Source organism: Phyllostomus hastatus, unplaced genomic scaffold, assembly GCF_019186645.2.
Source record: "Phyllostomus hastatus isolate PE091 unplaced genomic scaffold, TTU_PhHast_1.1 phas_contig_86, whole genome shotgun sequence".
NCBI classification, from domain to species: domain Eukaryota; kingdom Metazoa; phylum Chordata; class Mammalia; order Chiroptera; family Phyllostomidae; genus Phyllostomus; species Phyllostomus hastatus.
The window spans coordinates 13,409,204-13,425,971 of record NW_025333977.1 but is presented as its reverse complement, the minus strand read 5'-3'; the positions used below and the strand labels follow the sequence as shown (position 1 = coordinate 13,425,971).

General features: G+C 39.8%; 2 protein-coding genes across 2 annotated transcripts in view; one reads left to right on the top strand and one right to left on the bottom strand.

The window, feature by feature from the left end:
• Positions 1-16,768, bottom strand: part of GFM1 (G elongation factor mitochondrial 1) — a 38,267-nt gene that overhangs the window by 6,299 nt on the left and 15,200 nt on the right. The window contains exons 11-15 of the mRNA XM_045851462.1: positions 15,465-15,521; positions 12,415-12,552; positions 11,465-11,547; positions 1,828-1,990; positions 75-219 (exon numbers count right to left, since the gene is read on the bottom strand). Of these exons, the coding sequence (XP_045707418.1) occupies positions 75-219; positions 1,828-1,990; positions 11,465-11,547; positions 12,415-12,552; positions 15,465-15,521 (586 nt within the window). The remainder of the gene's footprint in view (positions 1-74; positions 220-1,827; positions 1,991-11,464; positions 11,548-12,414; positions 12,553-15,464; positions 15,522-16,768) is intronic.
• On the top strand, positions 5,438-11,429 carry LXN (latexin). The gene is made up of 6 exons (XM_045851463.1): positions 5,438-5,878; positions 7,132-7,194; positions 8,265-8,442; positions 8,542-8,678; positions 10,793-10,855; positions 11,120-11,429. The coding sequence occupies exons 1-6, from the start codon at positions 5,750-5,752 to the stop codon at positions 11,216-11,218; spliced, it is 669 nt and encodes a 222-aa protein (XP_045707419.1). The 5' UTR covers positions 5,438-5,749; the 3' UTR covers positions 11,219-11,429.

Here is a 16,768-nt window from a genome sequence, read left to right as displayed (position 1 = left end):
CTCTGGAAGGGAGGGCAGAACGGCACAGGGAAAATGGTCAGCTCAGGGATCGGGAGCGCGAGGACCCAGCATACCTTGTTTAAGAGCACCTTCTCCCGCGCGGATGAAAGAGATTTCATTGGAATCCACCATGTGATGCGCTCCATCTTGCAGGACAAACCGGAGCCCAGAGAGCTTGTGACCAGACAGAGGGCCCTTCTCGCAGGCATCCAGAAACCCCTGTTAATGAGTGAACACCACTTCTGGGGTGAGTGGCTTTGACTTGTACATGCATTACCCAGGATCCCCAAACATTTCAGTATTCAGAAGTTTAACATTTTTGTGCTTGCTATATTTCACTCCTCAAAAAATGTTTTACAAGTTGAACAGCCTACCATTTAATTATCGTGGCATCTAGATGAGTATTCCCCTTAGGAAAAGCATACTGGCTAAAGGCGTGAGCTGGTTTGAAAGTGATGCCGAGAGTGGTAACGATCACCTTCTCAAAACCTCACCTGCAGGAATTACATAACGTTCTCAACCCACAAGAGAGACAGTGTGACCTTAATTTTACAGGGAAATCTAAAGGCAATTTTAAAGGCAAATCTAAAGAACTCCCAAAAAGAACACCCCCAGCAGAACAGGCGTTTATTCAATGGCTGTGTCTTGAGCTCCTACTACACACCCGCCACTGCTGTCCCCACCAGCAGATCACGACAGGACAGCTGCAGCGTCAGAAAACTAAAATGAAGAGGTCGTTTTTCCAAATGCGATCGATTCTTCTTTGGAAAAATAGCTTCACTGAGGTGTAAGTGATATACAATAAACTCTTTACATCTTTAAAGAGTACAATTTGGTAAGCTTGCAGCTCTTTTTCATTCAGTCATTAACATGTACTTGTAGAGCTCGTACAATTCAATTTTTCTTGGCAAAACCGCCACATGACTGCACACGCAGCACAGTGTAGTCCTGGTATTTCGAAACTGCAGACACTGTCTCCTGCAAAACACCTGTGCCCTCACTCAGCTACACTCACCTTGGAGAACAGAAGATACTGACAAAATGTTGCCTCAAAATAAAGTATAATTAATAAAATATACCAATCGCAAAAAATGCTATCACCAATTAAGTCAAAATTATTACTTGTTATAAAGATTTGTAAGTTAAAAGTTTAAAAAAACTGAATAGAAGTTTCTCAGCCTATAAAAACAGTTATTAAAAGTCTACAGTAGTCTTAAAGCCGGTGACCTAGAAAGCAAACAATACACTAACCACTTCCATGTGCAAAGCACGTCACAACTCCCAAAGAAAAGTCAGTCTTCTGTGACCCTCGGTTTTGTGAGGCGCTCCAGTCTGAGTCCTTCACTGTCACTTCACAGACAAAGAGCTGGCTCGGAGCACTGGGAGTGACCGCAGCGCACAGAGGCCGGGAGCAGACTTGATGGCAGCGCCCAGCTGTGGGGATTCTGAATTAACGATCACCCCTCCACAGCAGTCACCTAAAACCTTCACAAACCCTCAGGACTACAACAAATTTCAATTGCTAATCACAAGCAATGGAGCAGTTTCAATTTATTAAGAGAAAAATGTAACTTTTATCAACTTACCAAGAGAAATAATCGTGATTAAGAAACAGAATGGATCTCCCCTCAGTGTCACACCATACATTTATAGCTCTTGAACTTACCGAACTGAAGATTCATAATCAGATGGAAAGCTTAACAATTATATGAAGAAGCAGCACGGTAATTAAAATGAACCATGGAAGACAATGTGATAGAAATATGATTTGATACCACCTAAAAAACTTTTTGATTTTGTAAAATGCAGTAAGTATATATTTTTTACCTTTTCTACAGCAGGCACAAATTGCTTTGGAATATTTGACCCGAATGTTTCATCTGAAAACTCCAACTTAGTGTAGTTCTCCGGGTCCAGAGGCTCCAGGACACCCATCACTTTTCCAAACTGGCCTGCACCGCCCGACTGTTTCTTATGTGTAAACTCAAACCTGAAAGTAATTTAGGAGGAAAAAAAAATCAATATAGCATTATGTAGTTAGCAAAATGAGATCAGTCCTACTGATTTAAATGAAAAACCACAGTTCATCATTTTTATGTTTTCTTTGACTATGATGGCCTTGCTATAACATTTTATTGCAGAATTTATTTTAAAAGGAATTCTCTCCTTTCTGTTCATACTAAAAGGTGAGGGTGGGTTACACCACCAAAATAATCCATGGTCTCAGTCCTGCCAATTCTGAATTTATTCCCCAAGTAGAAAAGTAGAAGTAATTATTAATTAAAAAAAAAAAAAAAGACAGTCTAAGATTCTCGTTCCAGTAGCCTACATTCCAAAGAGCTTACCCATTTCTTTTGGAGTGCCTCCCTTTCCCGGGAGAGTGCTCGCTCCTTAAATCTCTACAACCAAGGGCAGTTATTTGAAAATGGGAGATCTGCAATCAATTTATTCAGATGGTTGCTATGTGATTTTACAACTTGGACATTATGGACTGATGCAATACAAAAAAAGGGAGTTTCAGGAAGAGACCTGAGTAGCATCTCCTACCAAAACTGATATCTACTTCTTCCAAACCACCCTGGATATGGATGTGGGAACACACACTCGTCCATGTCCACTTATCTGCAGTCACTCACAGACAACTTTGAAAGGAGCTGGTCTCTTCCACGTTATGGTCTCAAGGAAGTTTCATTTTAAAGGAAGAAATGTCTTGCAAACAGCAGATATTCATGAAATGTTCTTTCAATGAAATAGTAGCCTATGTTTACATATGCTTAATATGTATGTAAAATGCTTCATCTGTTCTGTTTATGTTGCCATTAGTGATCTGAAGTAAACACCGAACTGTGTCTGTATATGTGTCTATTTGAATGACATATTCAGTCACTATCATTTTGCCATTTAGGCTGTTTCATAAAGAGCCTAAGTGTGAATGTGCCTGCTGAAATCCTTTAAGTAATCCTCCAGTAGTCAAGAGCTTCAGGATGGGCTGGGAAGAACAAAATGCTGAAAGGTTCATTTTCCTGGGAGGGATGAACCAGTCAGCAGAACAAAGAGAAGGAAAGCAGAAGAGAAACAAGTGCCAAGTCACCACAGAATTAGTGAAGGGATTCCAAAACTGGTTCATCGACATACTGTCAGGTATGCCTGAGCTTCTGAGACATTTTCAGTTGTCTTCAATTTGACAGAAATATAACATCCATGCACCATAGTCTAGATCTGTGCTGTCTATGTGGTCATTAGTAAGCACTGATATTTACTTCAATTTAAATTAACTGAAGTTAAATAAAATTTACAGTGCAGTTCCTCAGATGCACTGGTCCCACTTCAAGCGGCCAGCAGCCAGACGTGGAGGACAGCTGCTGTACAGGCCGGCACAGACAGAGCGCATCCGCCACCACTGCAGGTTCTGCCGGACAGACCAGGCGGTCACCCACGAAGGTCCAGGGACCAGGTACGAGTTTATAACCAAGTGGATGCTGAATAACAACACTTCTGTGCAAGATTTTTGTACCCAGCACTTTTTACAGATTGTCATACTGGTACTGCACCACAAACTGATGAGGTAGGGACTTTTTTACCACCACTGCACAGAAGAGAAGCCTGAGGGTTACAGAAGGTAACTTGTCACACATGGTAACAGTGGTCATGTGGCTCAGCCAGGATTTGCACTGAAACCAGTGCTCATAATCAAACGTTTTTCTAGAAAGCTAGTAAGAATAGAAACTGACTTACTCTGCGAATGAAGCATTCACTTCCAAAGCTGCTACAGGGCGCTGCACAAACAGATTGTACAACAGTTCGAACAGAGAAGTGGTGAAGGGTGCAGGCATGCCGAAACCAAGAGAACCCATGCCCCTGTGGCGAGATCACTGAAATGCTGTGAAGGGCCATCTCGTTTTGGCAAAACGTCACTGCTCACATTAAAATTAATGTTAATTAGACCTGTGTTGGTTTTACTCTCTCTATGCTGTGGATTCACTTTGACTTTACAGCCATACCAAAGTTGCAAGCCATACGTGTTTTTTCCTAGTTCTATGTTTATAGTTATATAAAATTATAATTTATCTGATCTCAGAGGCCAATAATAATTTTGTTACTTTCAAGATAACCCATACATCATTTGAGGATAATGATCTCTTGACTAACCATTCATGAAGTTTTAGTAAGATTTTAAGGTCTCAAATATATGAATGAGATTCTCTTAATGCAGTTTATTTGAATTGGCAGTTAAACTTTTTAATGTATTTATATTTTCAAAAGAACCTAAATTGGTATGTGTACTTTTAATAAATGCTGTTAATTCCTAACCTATACTTACTAGCTTTGAACTACAGAGATAGCAATTGTATTCCTAAAGCTCCCAGAGGGTGACCTTCTCTAGGAAGCACACGTGTGCTTCTAACCACTCCTGTAAGGACACCAGCTATTTGTGAAACTACAATTCATTATCAGCACAAAGCTTGTTCGAAAGACTCACACCCCTTCTCCTCAAAAGAAAAACGTTCAATTTTTTTTAGAAAAACCCTTGAGGAGAAACTAACCCCTTCACTCTCTAGTTACTTCACAGTTGTTGGCTAATATAACTAGAAATCATGAAAAATGCCTTAGTTCTTACTAGTATACATTTTTAAGCTTTTTAAAGTACCACTACGACATATGTCTAGGAAAAAAAAATCTTCAAAAACCCATTCTGAGGAAAAGGGGAAAGAATCTTTATTTCCAAGCCAACAAGTTAAAGTGAAGTTCTGACAATACATCTGATGAAAAGAAACCTTAGCTTCTAGACCTGGAGAAAATCTGAAGGGCCTAAACCAGAGCTCCTTCAAAGGTGACCCAAGAAGGTGATTAAGAAACCTAGGCGGAAAATGCACTGCCCGATAAGAGTTTGGGCTTGCTTAAATAAATCAAGTGGCTTTAAAAATCCCTGCTTTTCTAATTCAATGTAGTGGCTCCGTATAAGTTCAGTCTGTAAGTGTGTTTAATCCTTACAGTAAAATTTTCAAAGCGACTGAGCAAGTTGGAAGCACACTGTGTGTCAAAATCTCATCCTTCTAAGCGAAGGGAGACGTGCAAGCGCATTTTCAAGTTTCTCCTGAATCGAATCACAAAATCCTCCAAATTGATGCTATAGTTTGCAGTCTCTCACACCCTGATTTGGGCAGAACTGGCCCAACCCCACAAAAAAGTGGGGGACAGCAATCCTGTTCCTGGACTCTCACAGTGGGAGGGGTTAAGAAGGAACAGGAATCTGGTCACTGACGGGATCTCCTCTGCACTTTGTCCAGGGTGATACTGTGGGTGGTGTACGAGGAAGCTGTGCTTCACTCCGCAACGGAAGCGACCAGACTGCTTTCCAAGGAGAGGAAACTGGAGGCTCCAGAGGAGAGGCTCCAGAAAGGCAAAGGCCAAAAAGCCCCTCCCACACTTACTTCTGTAAGGGCTACGAAACGGAAGGGTGAAGTGCTAGCCAACCCAGCCTGATCCAGGTGCTCTCCGGCCTGGCGGGAACCTGAGAGTAAAAGTGCACGGAGCAAGGTGGGGCGACGGCGTCAGCCAGCGCCCAGGGGCAGCTTCCTGAAAGGGAAAGAGGGAGGGAAGGGAGGAGAGGCGGGGAAGGAGTCGCGGACCCGCCCACGCCCCACCCAGCACTGCCACCCCGCGGCTGGCGGCAGACAGCGGACGGGCGGGACACGCACTCGTGGCGTCCGGTTAGGCTGGAGCAGACTCGAGCTGCCCCTCACCAAGAATGGAAATCCCACCGACCCACTACCCCGCCTCCAGGGCGGCCTCGGTGGTGGAGAACTGCATTAACTACCAGCAGGGGACCCCCCACAAGGTGTTTCTGGTGCAGACAGTCCAACAAGCCAGCATGGAGGTGAGTCCAGCAGCGGGGCACCGGCTCTCCGCGCCCGAGGGTCTGCAGCAGCCGCCCGTCCCGCGTTTTGGGATTGACTGCTGCCCTTGCCAGACTAGAGGGGCTGATGTTTCCGGGGAAGAGGCGACAATGCAGTCTCCAGGGACAGTCCGGGTCTGTTTGTGGTCTAGGGACGGCACAGACAGGACAGTTTTTTATGGGCGCTAGTACAAGGAAAGGGGAAAATGTTTACGACGGGAGGCAGCATTTTCCCCTTTCTCCGAGTGAAACCTGTAGGAACCATTCACACGAATCTTAACACTGCTATGACATTTCTCATCTACTACTCCACAATCTGGATCAAGGAGAGCTCCTGTCTTGCAAATGATTCTTCATTTTAAGATCAGTCCTCGTCAGACCCTTTGACCAAAATGAAAGGGCGACAAAGAGCAGGAGAAACTGACAGCCTGTACCAGTGCGCTCTGAAGCCCCAAACACTGCGGCAACCGACTGCCATAAATTACGTGGTTTGGGGTTTAAGTTAAATGCTTAAGACCTCAGCAATCACTAAGCCTGTTTCCATTTTACTAAAATCTAATGGGTTTGTGATTGTTCATTACTTATCTGACATTAGTTTAACTGTTAACAGTCTTTAAGAGCTGACAGGGAATAGAGGTTAACTGAACCAAATCATGTAATTAGGTATAAATGCTCAATTGTACCTTGATTCAAAAGTGAAATACCTAAATGTTTCTCTTACTGTTATAAAATCTGTTAAAGTATCAATTTTCAGGTCTACTAATATACAAGTAAAAACAGTACTTACTATATCTAGTCACTTTGCAGTAATCTGTCTCAGAATGGAATTCACCTTCAATGAACACTATTTGGAGGGTACACAGGGCTCTATGAAAAATTTTTTCAGTGATGTAGCCCATTTGTCATCTTCAGAATTAAAAGCTGTTTCAAAATTTCTTATATAGAGAATCAGGATCACATACCCAGAGGCTGAAGTCCTTTCACTGAAAGTGAATTGGAACCGCGTTGCTTACATGTGCTTTTATCCCAACCTGTGCTCTCATCCAAAATAAGCCCGAAGGATATCCTGTGACGCTGGATGTCACATACATGGTGATATGCTTTTAAGGTCTGAGGCTTTATTTACCCCCACCAGTCAGCCACCCCCTCCCCCAATGAAATGGGAATGGGTTCTTCTAACAATGCAGAGAACTGAGTTATTGTCATAGTAACTCATCACATTTCCTTAATTTTAGGATATTCCAGGACAAGGACATAAGTATCGCCTTAAGTTTTCTGTGGAAGAAATTATCCAAAAAGTAAGTGAAATGTCCTTTATTATTAAATAAAATTTGACTCTAAATATTCCAGATTACCTTTGCTGAAAAAATCACAGGATTAATTTGTATTTTTATAAGTTGCTGTAAAACCCTGCCTTGAAAAAATAATGACCATTCAAGAGCCAGCTTTTACTCCTTTTGGGTATTCTGAGATACATGACATATTTCTGTTGATCTAGGAAAAAGACAGACTCTACAGACTTCACTTCAAATGTTATACTCATAGGGCAGTCTGAACTCTATTACCACGTGAAATAAATTACTCTCCAATCATCATCACTTTGTCTGCCTTTTTCTCATTCTGCCTTTGATTTCTTTTATTTAAAGAAATTAAGTGTTTTTAAAAACGTATGAGCCATAGAGTGGCCAACTGATATCACCATGTTCAGATAGGAATGGTTCAGTAATAGGGGAGGGAAATTTTCATATACTTGTCATGTTAGTAATGGGGCAAACTCAAAAGGAAGGAACTGCAATATATACTGTAACCATCTTGAAATTTAAAAAGCTTGCCCTTTTGTTAAGCATAGTTTGGAAGAGATACAGGCTAATGTAAGGAGATGCATTAAAAGGCATCTGAGCCGCTAGACAATCATCTTTATGAAGCAGAACCAATGTTACAATCTTTAATTTTACATCTAGATACAGATAGTTGTGTCTTAGTTTGAAAAAATGTGTTGTTTCTGGAGCAGAGTAAGAGTAACAGAAAGAATTAAAAAGTAACCAGAGTCTGGAGTTGGTATATAAAGTGAAACTAAAATCTGGCCTTGAAAATGGACACCCCATTAATACTGAAATATATTCCAAGTTTTAACATGAATTTAAAAGATGAGACCAAACAAGTTATAAAGCAGCTGTCTATTTTAGAAACATCTAAGAAAATGACCAGGCCACCCCCAACCAGATTACCTCTGGAGTAGGCACACTGAAGGCGAGTCTGAAAGAACACCATTAGGGGCCAATACTTTAAATACTGTATCTCAAAGGGCAATAGTTAGTAATGGATGGCTGCCTACATGTAAAGATATTTTGCAAAATGTCTCAAACAGCAAGTGACAGTGAACTGCACAGCTGAAGTCCTTTACCCGCCAGTGGGACAAGATACTGCACCTGAAGTCAACTTCACGTTTGAAGGGGAAATTGGAAAGAACCCAGATGAAGAAGATAACACATTTTATCAAAAACTCAAATCCATGAAGGAACCACTGGAAGCACAAAACATTCCAGGTATATAAATGTGACATGGGAAAACATACAATTTAGATTTTGTAAAAGGTTAATTCTGTATATGTAAAGTAATTACATTTATCATGTTTCCCTCACCAGACAGTTTTGGAAACGTATCTCCAGAAATGAAGCCAGTTCGACATTTGGCCTGGGTTGCCTGTGGTTATATAGTATGGCAGAATTCTACTGAAAACACATGGTATAAAATGGTAAAAATTCAAACTGTCAAGCAAGTGGTAAGTAATGCCTATAAAATATGCTATTAATAGGGTTAATATTTATTGGAAGTATTTTGAATCATTATTATATAAATAGTGCCCCATTAGTAATTTTGTATTTAAAATAGTGTTCCCAGGATTTTGAAAGAGAAGCTGATTCCAATCAAGGCCAGAGAAAATGAAGCTGCAGTTTCAAGAGAAGCAAAGTCTTAAGTTATAATTTGGCAGTCAGTTTTTGTGCTCAGCTTAATACAGATTATTTCCTTTGGCAGCCTAAGTTTAGTGTTCACATTACTATAGTCATGCAATATTGAAACTACCTCTGCTTTTTTCCTCTCCTGAAATCATAGTGCCAGAGTTACTCAGAAACATGGCTGCCAATTCCCCCACAGTGGTCAGCCAGGACAAAAATATTAGCATCTCAGGCTTTATGAAACTTTCTGTATATGATTTTCTTTCATAACCCACTGAGTTGTAATTTATAACCTCATACTTTACCTCTTGCTTTCCTTAAGTCTGATATGACTAATACGAACTGCTTCTTTTTAGACCTTAAAGAAAGTGTGTCAACTAGTAGTATCTAATGAAAAAGAAGGAAGACAGTGTGCAAAGAGGCCACAACAGTTTTAGTCAGCTCCATAAAAGACAGACTTTCCGGTGACTTGTTGCAGCTTGTGGGTGACTGTAAGGCAGCACCTGGAACACCTTTACTCCAAAGGCTTTGGCAACAAGTTACTAGATACCTACGGGCACTGGAAGGCAGGGTGCCCAGTTACAATACTCAGAGTGTGGTGTCAAATACCTAGTGCAAACATTACAACAACATTTTAAGAAATAGTCCCTTTTTCTAATGCATTTTTGTAGACATTGATCCTGATTACACCACTCCTATATGGGTACTACGGCCTCCAATAACTGAGAAGCTGACTGGTCCAGGTTGCAGAAGCTATATAACCATACTCATGATTTTTCAAACCATGTTTTAATAGTAAGATATGCAAAAAGATAGGGCTAGGAGTTTTAGAAAAGAAAACTTCTCTAACCCTTCACCAAACAGTAATTTTAAAGCACTAATAAAAGTCTCAGCAGAAGGGTTTAACCACTGCTTCCGGCTATATACAGGGTCCAGCACAAATAATGTCCTTTTGTTACAAAATCATAAGCATGTAATTCTGTAACATGACAATATCACACTCAAGCACACCATATGACATTTTAGATGAAACATTCAAATTAAAACTGTAAATTATTACACCCATATTATTTATTACCTCACCAACCACAAGTAGGCATTACTTCTTTCAGACCCTGTATTATTACCTATCTTTACTGAGTAAGATCCAACATGTAAGAAAGCTTACTACTGATTTTTACCTTATCATTTTTCACTGATATAGTCAAAGAAAGGATTACTTCACGATACCATAAGGAGAGACTAGTATATTTTCATTTGACCCTGGGGTCACACTTATAATCACCATCAACCAAAGGAGCCACAGGAGCCTGTGCTGCCCCGTGAGGTCTAGGGCTTATTTCAGTATGTTGATTCCAAGCCTTGAAGGGCCCTGTGTCTGCTGATCATGGTTTTAAACCATGTGGATGCAGTGGTTCTGTGTAGCTAACCGTATAAATACTTCACATGCACAAAGCAATAGGCAGCACAGATCGAAGCTTTAATTACCAAATCAGGTAACTACATTCACTAAATTTTACTATTTTCGGTTTTTTAAAGAGAATGTCTATCATAAAATTGGTTTCCTTTAATGTAAACACTCATTTCAGTACCTTATCCCTTAAGTTATGCTTTTCTGAACACTGCGAACCTTACGGAACTTTAAACAGCCAACTGCAGACTGTACTGCTCTTAAGCAGCTAGCACAACTCAAAAACTAAAAACAGAAAGGGAAATGATTTGTAGAGTAACAAATGAAAAATCACAACTTTAAGTTGTAGTTTGAAAAAAAACTTATAAGACAAAGTTTTTCTGTCAAGCTAAATCGATTATGACATTCAATTTTTATTTTTACTTAAGTGGAAGTATTATAATCATTTAATGAAAGCTGATTTTTAAAATTAAAGTACTGTTTTTGCCAATGATATTGTTTTACATACCAGATTTTTATTTATTACAGCAAAGAAATGATGACTTCATTGAGTTAGACTACACCATTCTACTTCATGACATTGCATCTCAGGTAAAGGATCATTTAACCTTCACGTGATGCCACTTTGAAAATCGATACTTGTTTCATAGCTACTATGCCTTATTAATTCTGACTCTAAATCAGAATTCATGTAACTTCAAATAGGCACCAGGTATATTATACTTGTAGCAAATGAATTTGTGTTGTGCTATTCTTTATGAGGACTATTTTGTTTCTAACAAAATATAAATCCAACTCTGTTTTCTTAAGCTGTTTTCTGAATTTTATCAGAGCATTACTTTCCTTTACTTGCAGGAGATTATTCCTTGGCAAATGCAAGTTCTCTGGCACCCACAATATGGCACTAAAGTAAAACATAACAGCCGTCTGCCGAAGGAAGCACAGCTGGAATGAGCGAAGACCCCGGGCTCACTGCTGATGTGCTCGTCACTCCTCACCGACATCTAGCTAAAGGGCCAAGCAAATCCCAGTGTCAGTCTGTACAAATGTCTGGATTACAGCACAGAACTGTACAGCTTCCATAATAAAGAGTTTCACGATGTAAAAGTGTCTTACTAACAATAACAGTGCTGTGCATATCCCATAATAAAGAGCTTCAATTACAGCCTCACAGGATGTTCAATTGTGTAGCATACTCACGGGACAGGGGCAGCAATGGTCTCTTTGAAAGCAACTTTTGGCTTTCCTGTGATACAAGGACAGTCATATTCTCTTTCCAGCCTCTAGAAAGAGCAGGGAAATAATTTTTTGGTATATTGAAATTTAAAAAAAATAAAAAGAAAAATCCTAAGAATCTTAATTATTGGAAGCAGTTATTTAAATATAATAAACAAATAATCAATCTTAAACCATTTAAGTGTCTTACAAGAATTAGCTACATAATATTAAACAATAAACTGCTTTTATATGTTCTGTATAAGTGCATTCTAATTTAGACTAATTTACACTTATATCCATTTGATATATCCACTAAAACGTCATCTTTGTTCCATCTTATTACATATTCACTTGAATAGTATATAGACCTGTTGTCAGAATTTTGTACTGTCTCAACTGCAAAGATATGATCACAATTAGAATTTTTAATCTTAAGTCACACATCTTGTTTTCATTTGGATGTACACAGGATGTTTCCTAGGAAAGCACATATCCTATCTACCCATTCTTTTATCTATATTACAATGATCTCCAAGTACGGACTTGAGAATAAAACAAGCAAGAAATGGCCGGAAGAGTGGGCACTGGTGGGCCGACCTTCTCAGCAGGCTTCTCCCGGCAGGTGGTCTCCCTAAGCTGGGACCAAGATACACTGAACCTAACCAACCATGACCTGAACGGATGGCCTTATTACAAATCCCCTGCACCTTGATTCTAGAAGTCCGCAATGCTTTACAAATAAAAGGATTTACAGAGCAAAAATAATTTGTAATACATAGAAGAGGAAGCAGTGTACCACAACTGGATACCAGGGTGACTGAAAAGCCACTAGTAGTCTATGGACATTATACTGAAAATTACAGAGTTTTACTCTTAACAAAACACAAACATAAATAAAATCAATTGAACTGAATCTCCCTGGTATTCATTACCTGAGCATAGATTTCCAGGTGTAATTCTCCCATTCCAGAGACAATTGTCTCTTTGCTCTCGGTGTCAAAGTGGACTTTAAATGTGGGATCTTCTCTTGTAAACCTGCCAATACCTTTTGAAAATTTTTCCAGATCATTCTTTAAAAAAAAAGAAAGTCATGACAGATTTTACTAATCATGATAAGCAGTGGGACTGCTGAAAGAACTTCACTGCATAAAATTAAATACATACGCAGTTAAGAAATGAAAATGATCTACTATCTAATTCCTAGAAAATACCCTTTAAATATGTGAGCCTGGATACCACCCAGCCAATGGAGCTGGAAACGGCTAGCTGACGGAATTTTCTTTCCATACCAAGATACGACAGCCCAAGACTTAACTCTGTGCCCTCTCCTATTACACTGACAAAATCTGTCCAATTGTGGAAATCTGCCCATGAAGCGGAAAGTAAAATCTGTGTTACTGTGTTAGATTTCAGAAATCATATATATAATCAAAGGATTAAGCATGTTTACCAAGACTCAACTGCAGATTCAGAGAACAGTTAAGACCAACAGTAAGGCAAGTGCTGCACCAAGACTTTCAAAACAGTCTGTTTGGAGGTGACTTCATGCTTCTTTATCCTCCTTGGATGTAATTTCCTTATGTGGGAAGCAGAGGAACAGCCGTCTAAGGGTGTGCACTCATCAACCCCCAAACCTGTGAATGCTGCTTTACATGGTAAAGGGCAATCTGCAGTGTGATTCAGGGAACAGACAGAAATAACTGTTGGGCCCAACGTAACCACATGGGCTTTTAAAAAACGGAAGAGGAATGCAGAAGGGTAAGTCGGAGAGATGTGAAGAGGGAAGAGGCAAGAAATATGTAGGGTTGTCCAATCTTCTGGTGTCTCTGGGCCACATTGGAAGAGGAGTAGTCTTAGGCCACATATTAAATACACGAGCAGTAATAAAAACTGATAAGCAAAAAACAGGTTTTAAGTAAATGTACAATTTTGTGTTGGGCCACATTCTTAGCCATCCTGGGCCACATGTGGCCTGTGGGTTGGACACCCCTGAAAGCACTAGAGGGCTCATTTCGCTGCTGCAGGCATTGGAGGCGGGAGGAAGGGGGTCAGTCTCTAGACGCTAGGTACAGCCCTCAGGTGACAGCAAGGAATGGGGACCCCAGTTCTGCAACCACAAGGAGCTGAATTCTTCCAACAATCTGTGTAGCAAGGAAATAAACTGTCCCCTGGAGCCTCCAGAAAGGAACACAGTCCCGCCAAGACCTTGATTCTAGTCCATTAAGAACTGTGTCAGATATCTCACCTACACAACTAAAAAATGACACATCTATGATGTTTTAAGACACTAAGTTTGTGGCAATTTCTTATGGCAGCAACAGAAAACTAATACACCCTGAATCACCAGTATTAACAGTTATTACATGTGCCTGGAACTGTGTGTTCTATGTTCTGTAGATGTTATCTCAAATTCTTACTGCAATGCTGCAAAATAGAATTATCCACATTTTACAAGTGAGGACGCTGGGCAGAGAAGTGACGTGACTTGCTCAAGACTGCACAGATGGTGCATGGCCATGCTGAGAATGATCCGGGGTTAGTCTGTCTCCACAATCTTTTCCCTTTTCCCTGTACTTGCCAGGTACTCTCAGCTTACTAGATCATCCCTGCCTCCGCTCCTGAAATGCACAGCTTTATGCAGTGATTTCATTATTTAATTTAATTCACTCCAGCAAGCAAAGAATCCTGAGACACCAAAACACCCTTTGGATATTGATGCATTTGATTTCCCTCCATTACTTTGAACGATCAGGACAAAAGTCTTACATAAACTCTGAAGTTAGGAATGAAGAGCTTTATATCTATCTTTAATCTAGTCCTGCATATTCTGAAGGGAAAAGCAAACAATTAAGCAAAGTCCTCGAAATAAACTGTGACATCTTACTGTAGTAAGATGTAAGATTTGCTTTTCTTCAAATTTCTGAGATGGGAGTATTTTAACATTTCTTGCCACCTCAACATTCTTTTTTCTATAATGAGATGGGTCTGTAAAAATCTCAAGTTCCTCAAAATAGATGAAGTAGTAGCTGTTCATACATCCACAACACCAACCAGAATACATTCTGTAAATGACAGTTCCCAGATGACAAGAGGTCGTAACTATTCGCTCAGTGCATGAATGATTCATTTCAATACCATATTAATGTGATTGGTACGAACATCAAAGAAATTTAAGTACTAAACAATTATGATTCAATTCCAATGGCAAGCTAAAGTGAATGCAAACTTAAGTAATCTTGGCTTTGTAAAAAGCTAAATGATATCCAATCATAAATTTGTTATATTTGAAAGTGAGAAAAACAGTCTTGTTTACAGACTTTCCATGTTACGACTGTACATTTACTTTATAACTACAACAAATCTGGAGATGTATTATGATCCATGAGGCAATTAAGCTATGCAATATTCTAATGTACTTTACAGTGAGGTTTTCCTACAACTTATGACAAATGCCCGTTTCCCCTTGTCCATCCTCTTATGATCTGAACCTAGGAAGTTACATTTACCAGTCTGGAGAAAGTTACAGCTTTACTTAGTAAAGTTATGAAGCAGTCTCGTAAATACCATCAACTTCTTTAAATACACTGAGGAGTAATTACTGCTAACTGACTGGTAAATTTTAAAAAGTGATCTCAACACCAAAAGAGGAAATAGAAACAATAAGATTGCTGGTTATCACAAGATACCATGTGTACTGTGCAGACAGATGATAAAGAGCTTAGCCCTGGCTAAGGAGGCTCAGTGGATTGAGCACCAGCCTGTGAATCAAAGGGCCATGGGTTCGATTCCCACTCTAGGGTACATGCCTGGGTTGTGGGCCAGGTCCCCGGTAGGGGTCGCATGAGAGGCAACCACACACTGATGTTTCTCTCCCTCTCTTTCTCCCTCCCTTTCCCTGTGTTAATAAACAAATAAATAAAAGATTTTATTTAAAAAAGTTCAAGTCTTTATTGTGATAGTGAGTATTAAAGTAAATTCCTACCTTGTTAGATGGCTTCATTGCTACTGAAATGACAGGGTCAGGAACATGAATTGACTCCTAAAATATTTTTTAAAAAACAGAGAAGAATTCTAATATAGTACTGAATGAATCAGAGTCGGGGATGGATTAATTTTAATGGTCTGTTTTACAACAGAACAAAGCACTAAACATCTTTAAGCCAGACAACATATATCCTGGAGTTAAAATGCATTAACTATATGCATTAAATAAATAAAAATATTAATATACTCATAAATAAAGGCATCCATTTATATGATCTCCTCCCTCCCAAAACAACAATAAAGTATCTATTTATTTACTTAACTGTTTATGACCCTTAAGTCTATCGATACTTTCAATTTAACACAATCATTATAATGAATCCAATCCAAATGCTGAGATGTAGAATTCTTATTGACTGGTGGCTACATTTACTGTTGCTATCTTCTGACAGGTTACTTATTTAATCAAATTAAGGTCACTGATACGAGAAACAGAGAAAGGGCACTAGATTCTTTATACATGATACTTCATTTAATCAACCACGACTCTGAGAGGCAGATATTATTAACCCCATTTTACAAATAAAATCTGAAGGGCAAGGAAAGAAGAGAAAATACTGTGGCCAAAGGCTGGTGGGAAACACAGGGCAGACTCTCACCCAGGTCTACTTGCTCAAGCCTGAGCACTTCCCACACCCCCGGTCGCTTCCTATTGCTAATGACAAGCACGTGGAGAAAGCCTTATTAATCATGCTCACATGGCAGTCCTCTTATCCAGAGCCCCCAAAAGCCTGCACAGATTTATTTAATTTTTGTACTGTCTTACATCAACATTAAAACCAGATATGAGACGATATTTTACACGAAACACTGTACTATAAAATTATGAGTCTGTCATACAATCTGGGACTACTACAGTGCTCATCTGTCAGGGTTGGACCAGTTCTTACATCATGATCCACTGTCAATTTGTTTCCCACTAATTACCTATCCTGTATGTAGTCATATTCTTTCTTTACTAAATTCAGTAAAGAGTCTTACTGTACATGGAACAGTCTGTCCTCTTAAAGGGATGAAACTGGGGAGTGAAGGGAATTCAAGGGCAGGAACTGCCGAAGCAGGTGTGGAGGAGAGACTGCCCCACGGCACGACCGCTGTGTGGACCGCAAGCTGACCTGGGCCAGGACAGAGGCGGCTTACTGCCAAACCCTCTTAGAGACTCGGACTCTAACTGACGTTCACTCCGACATAAAGAAAGCACCCCTCTCATGCCTCCTGCTATGAGCTGGATCCTGGAACAGG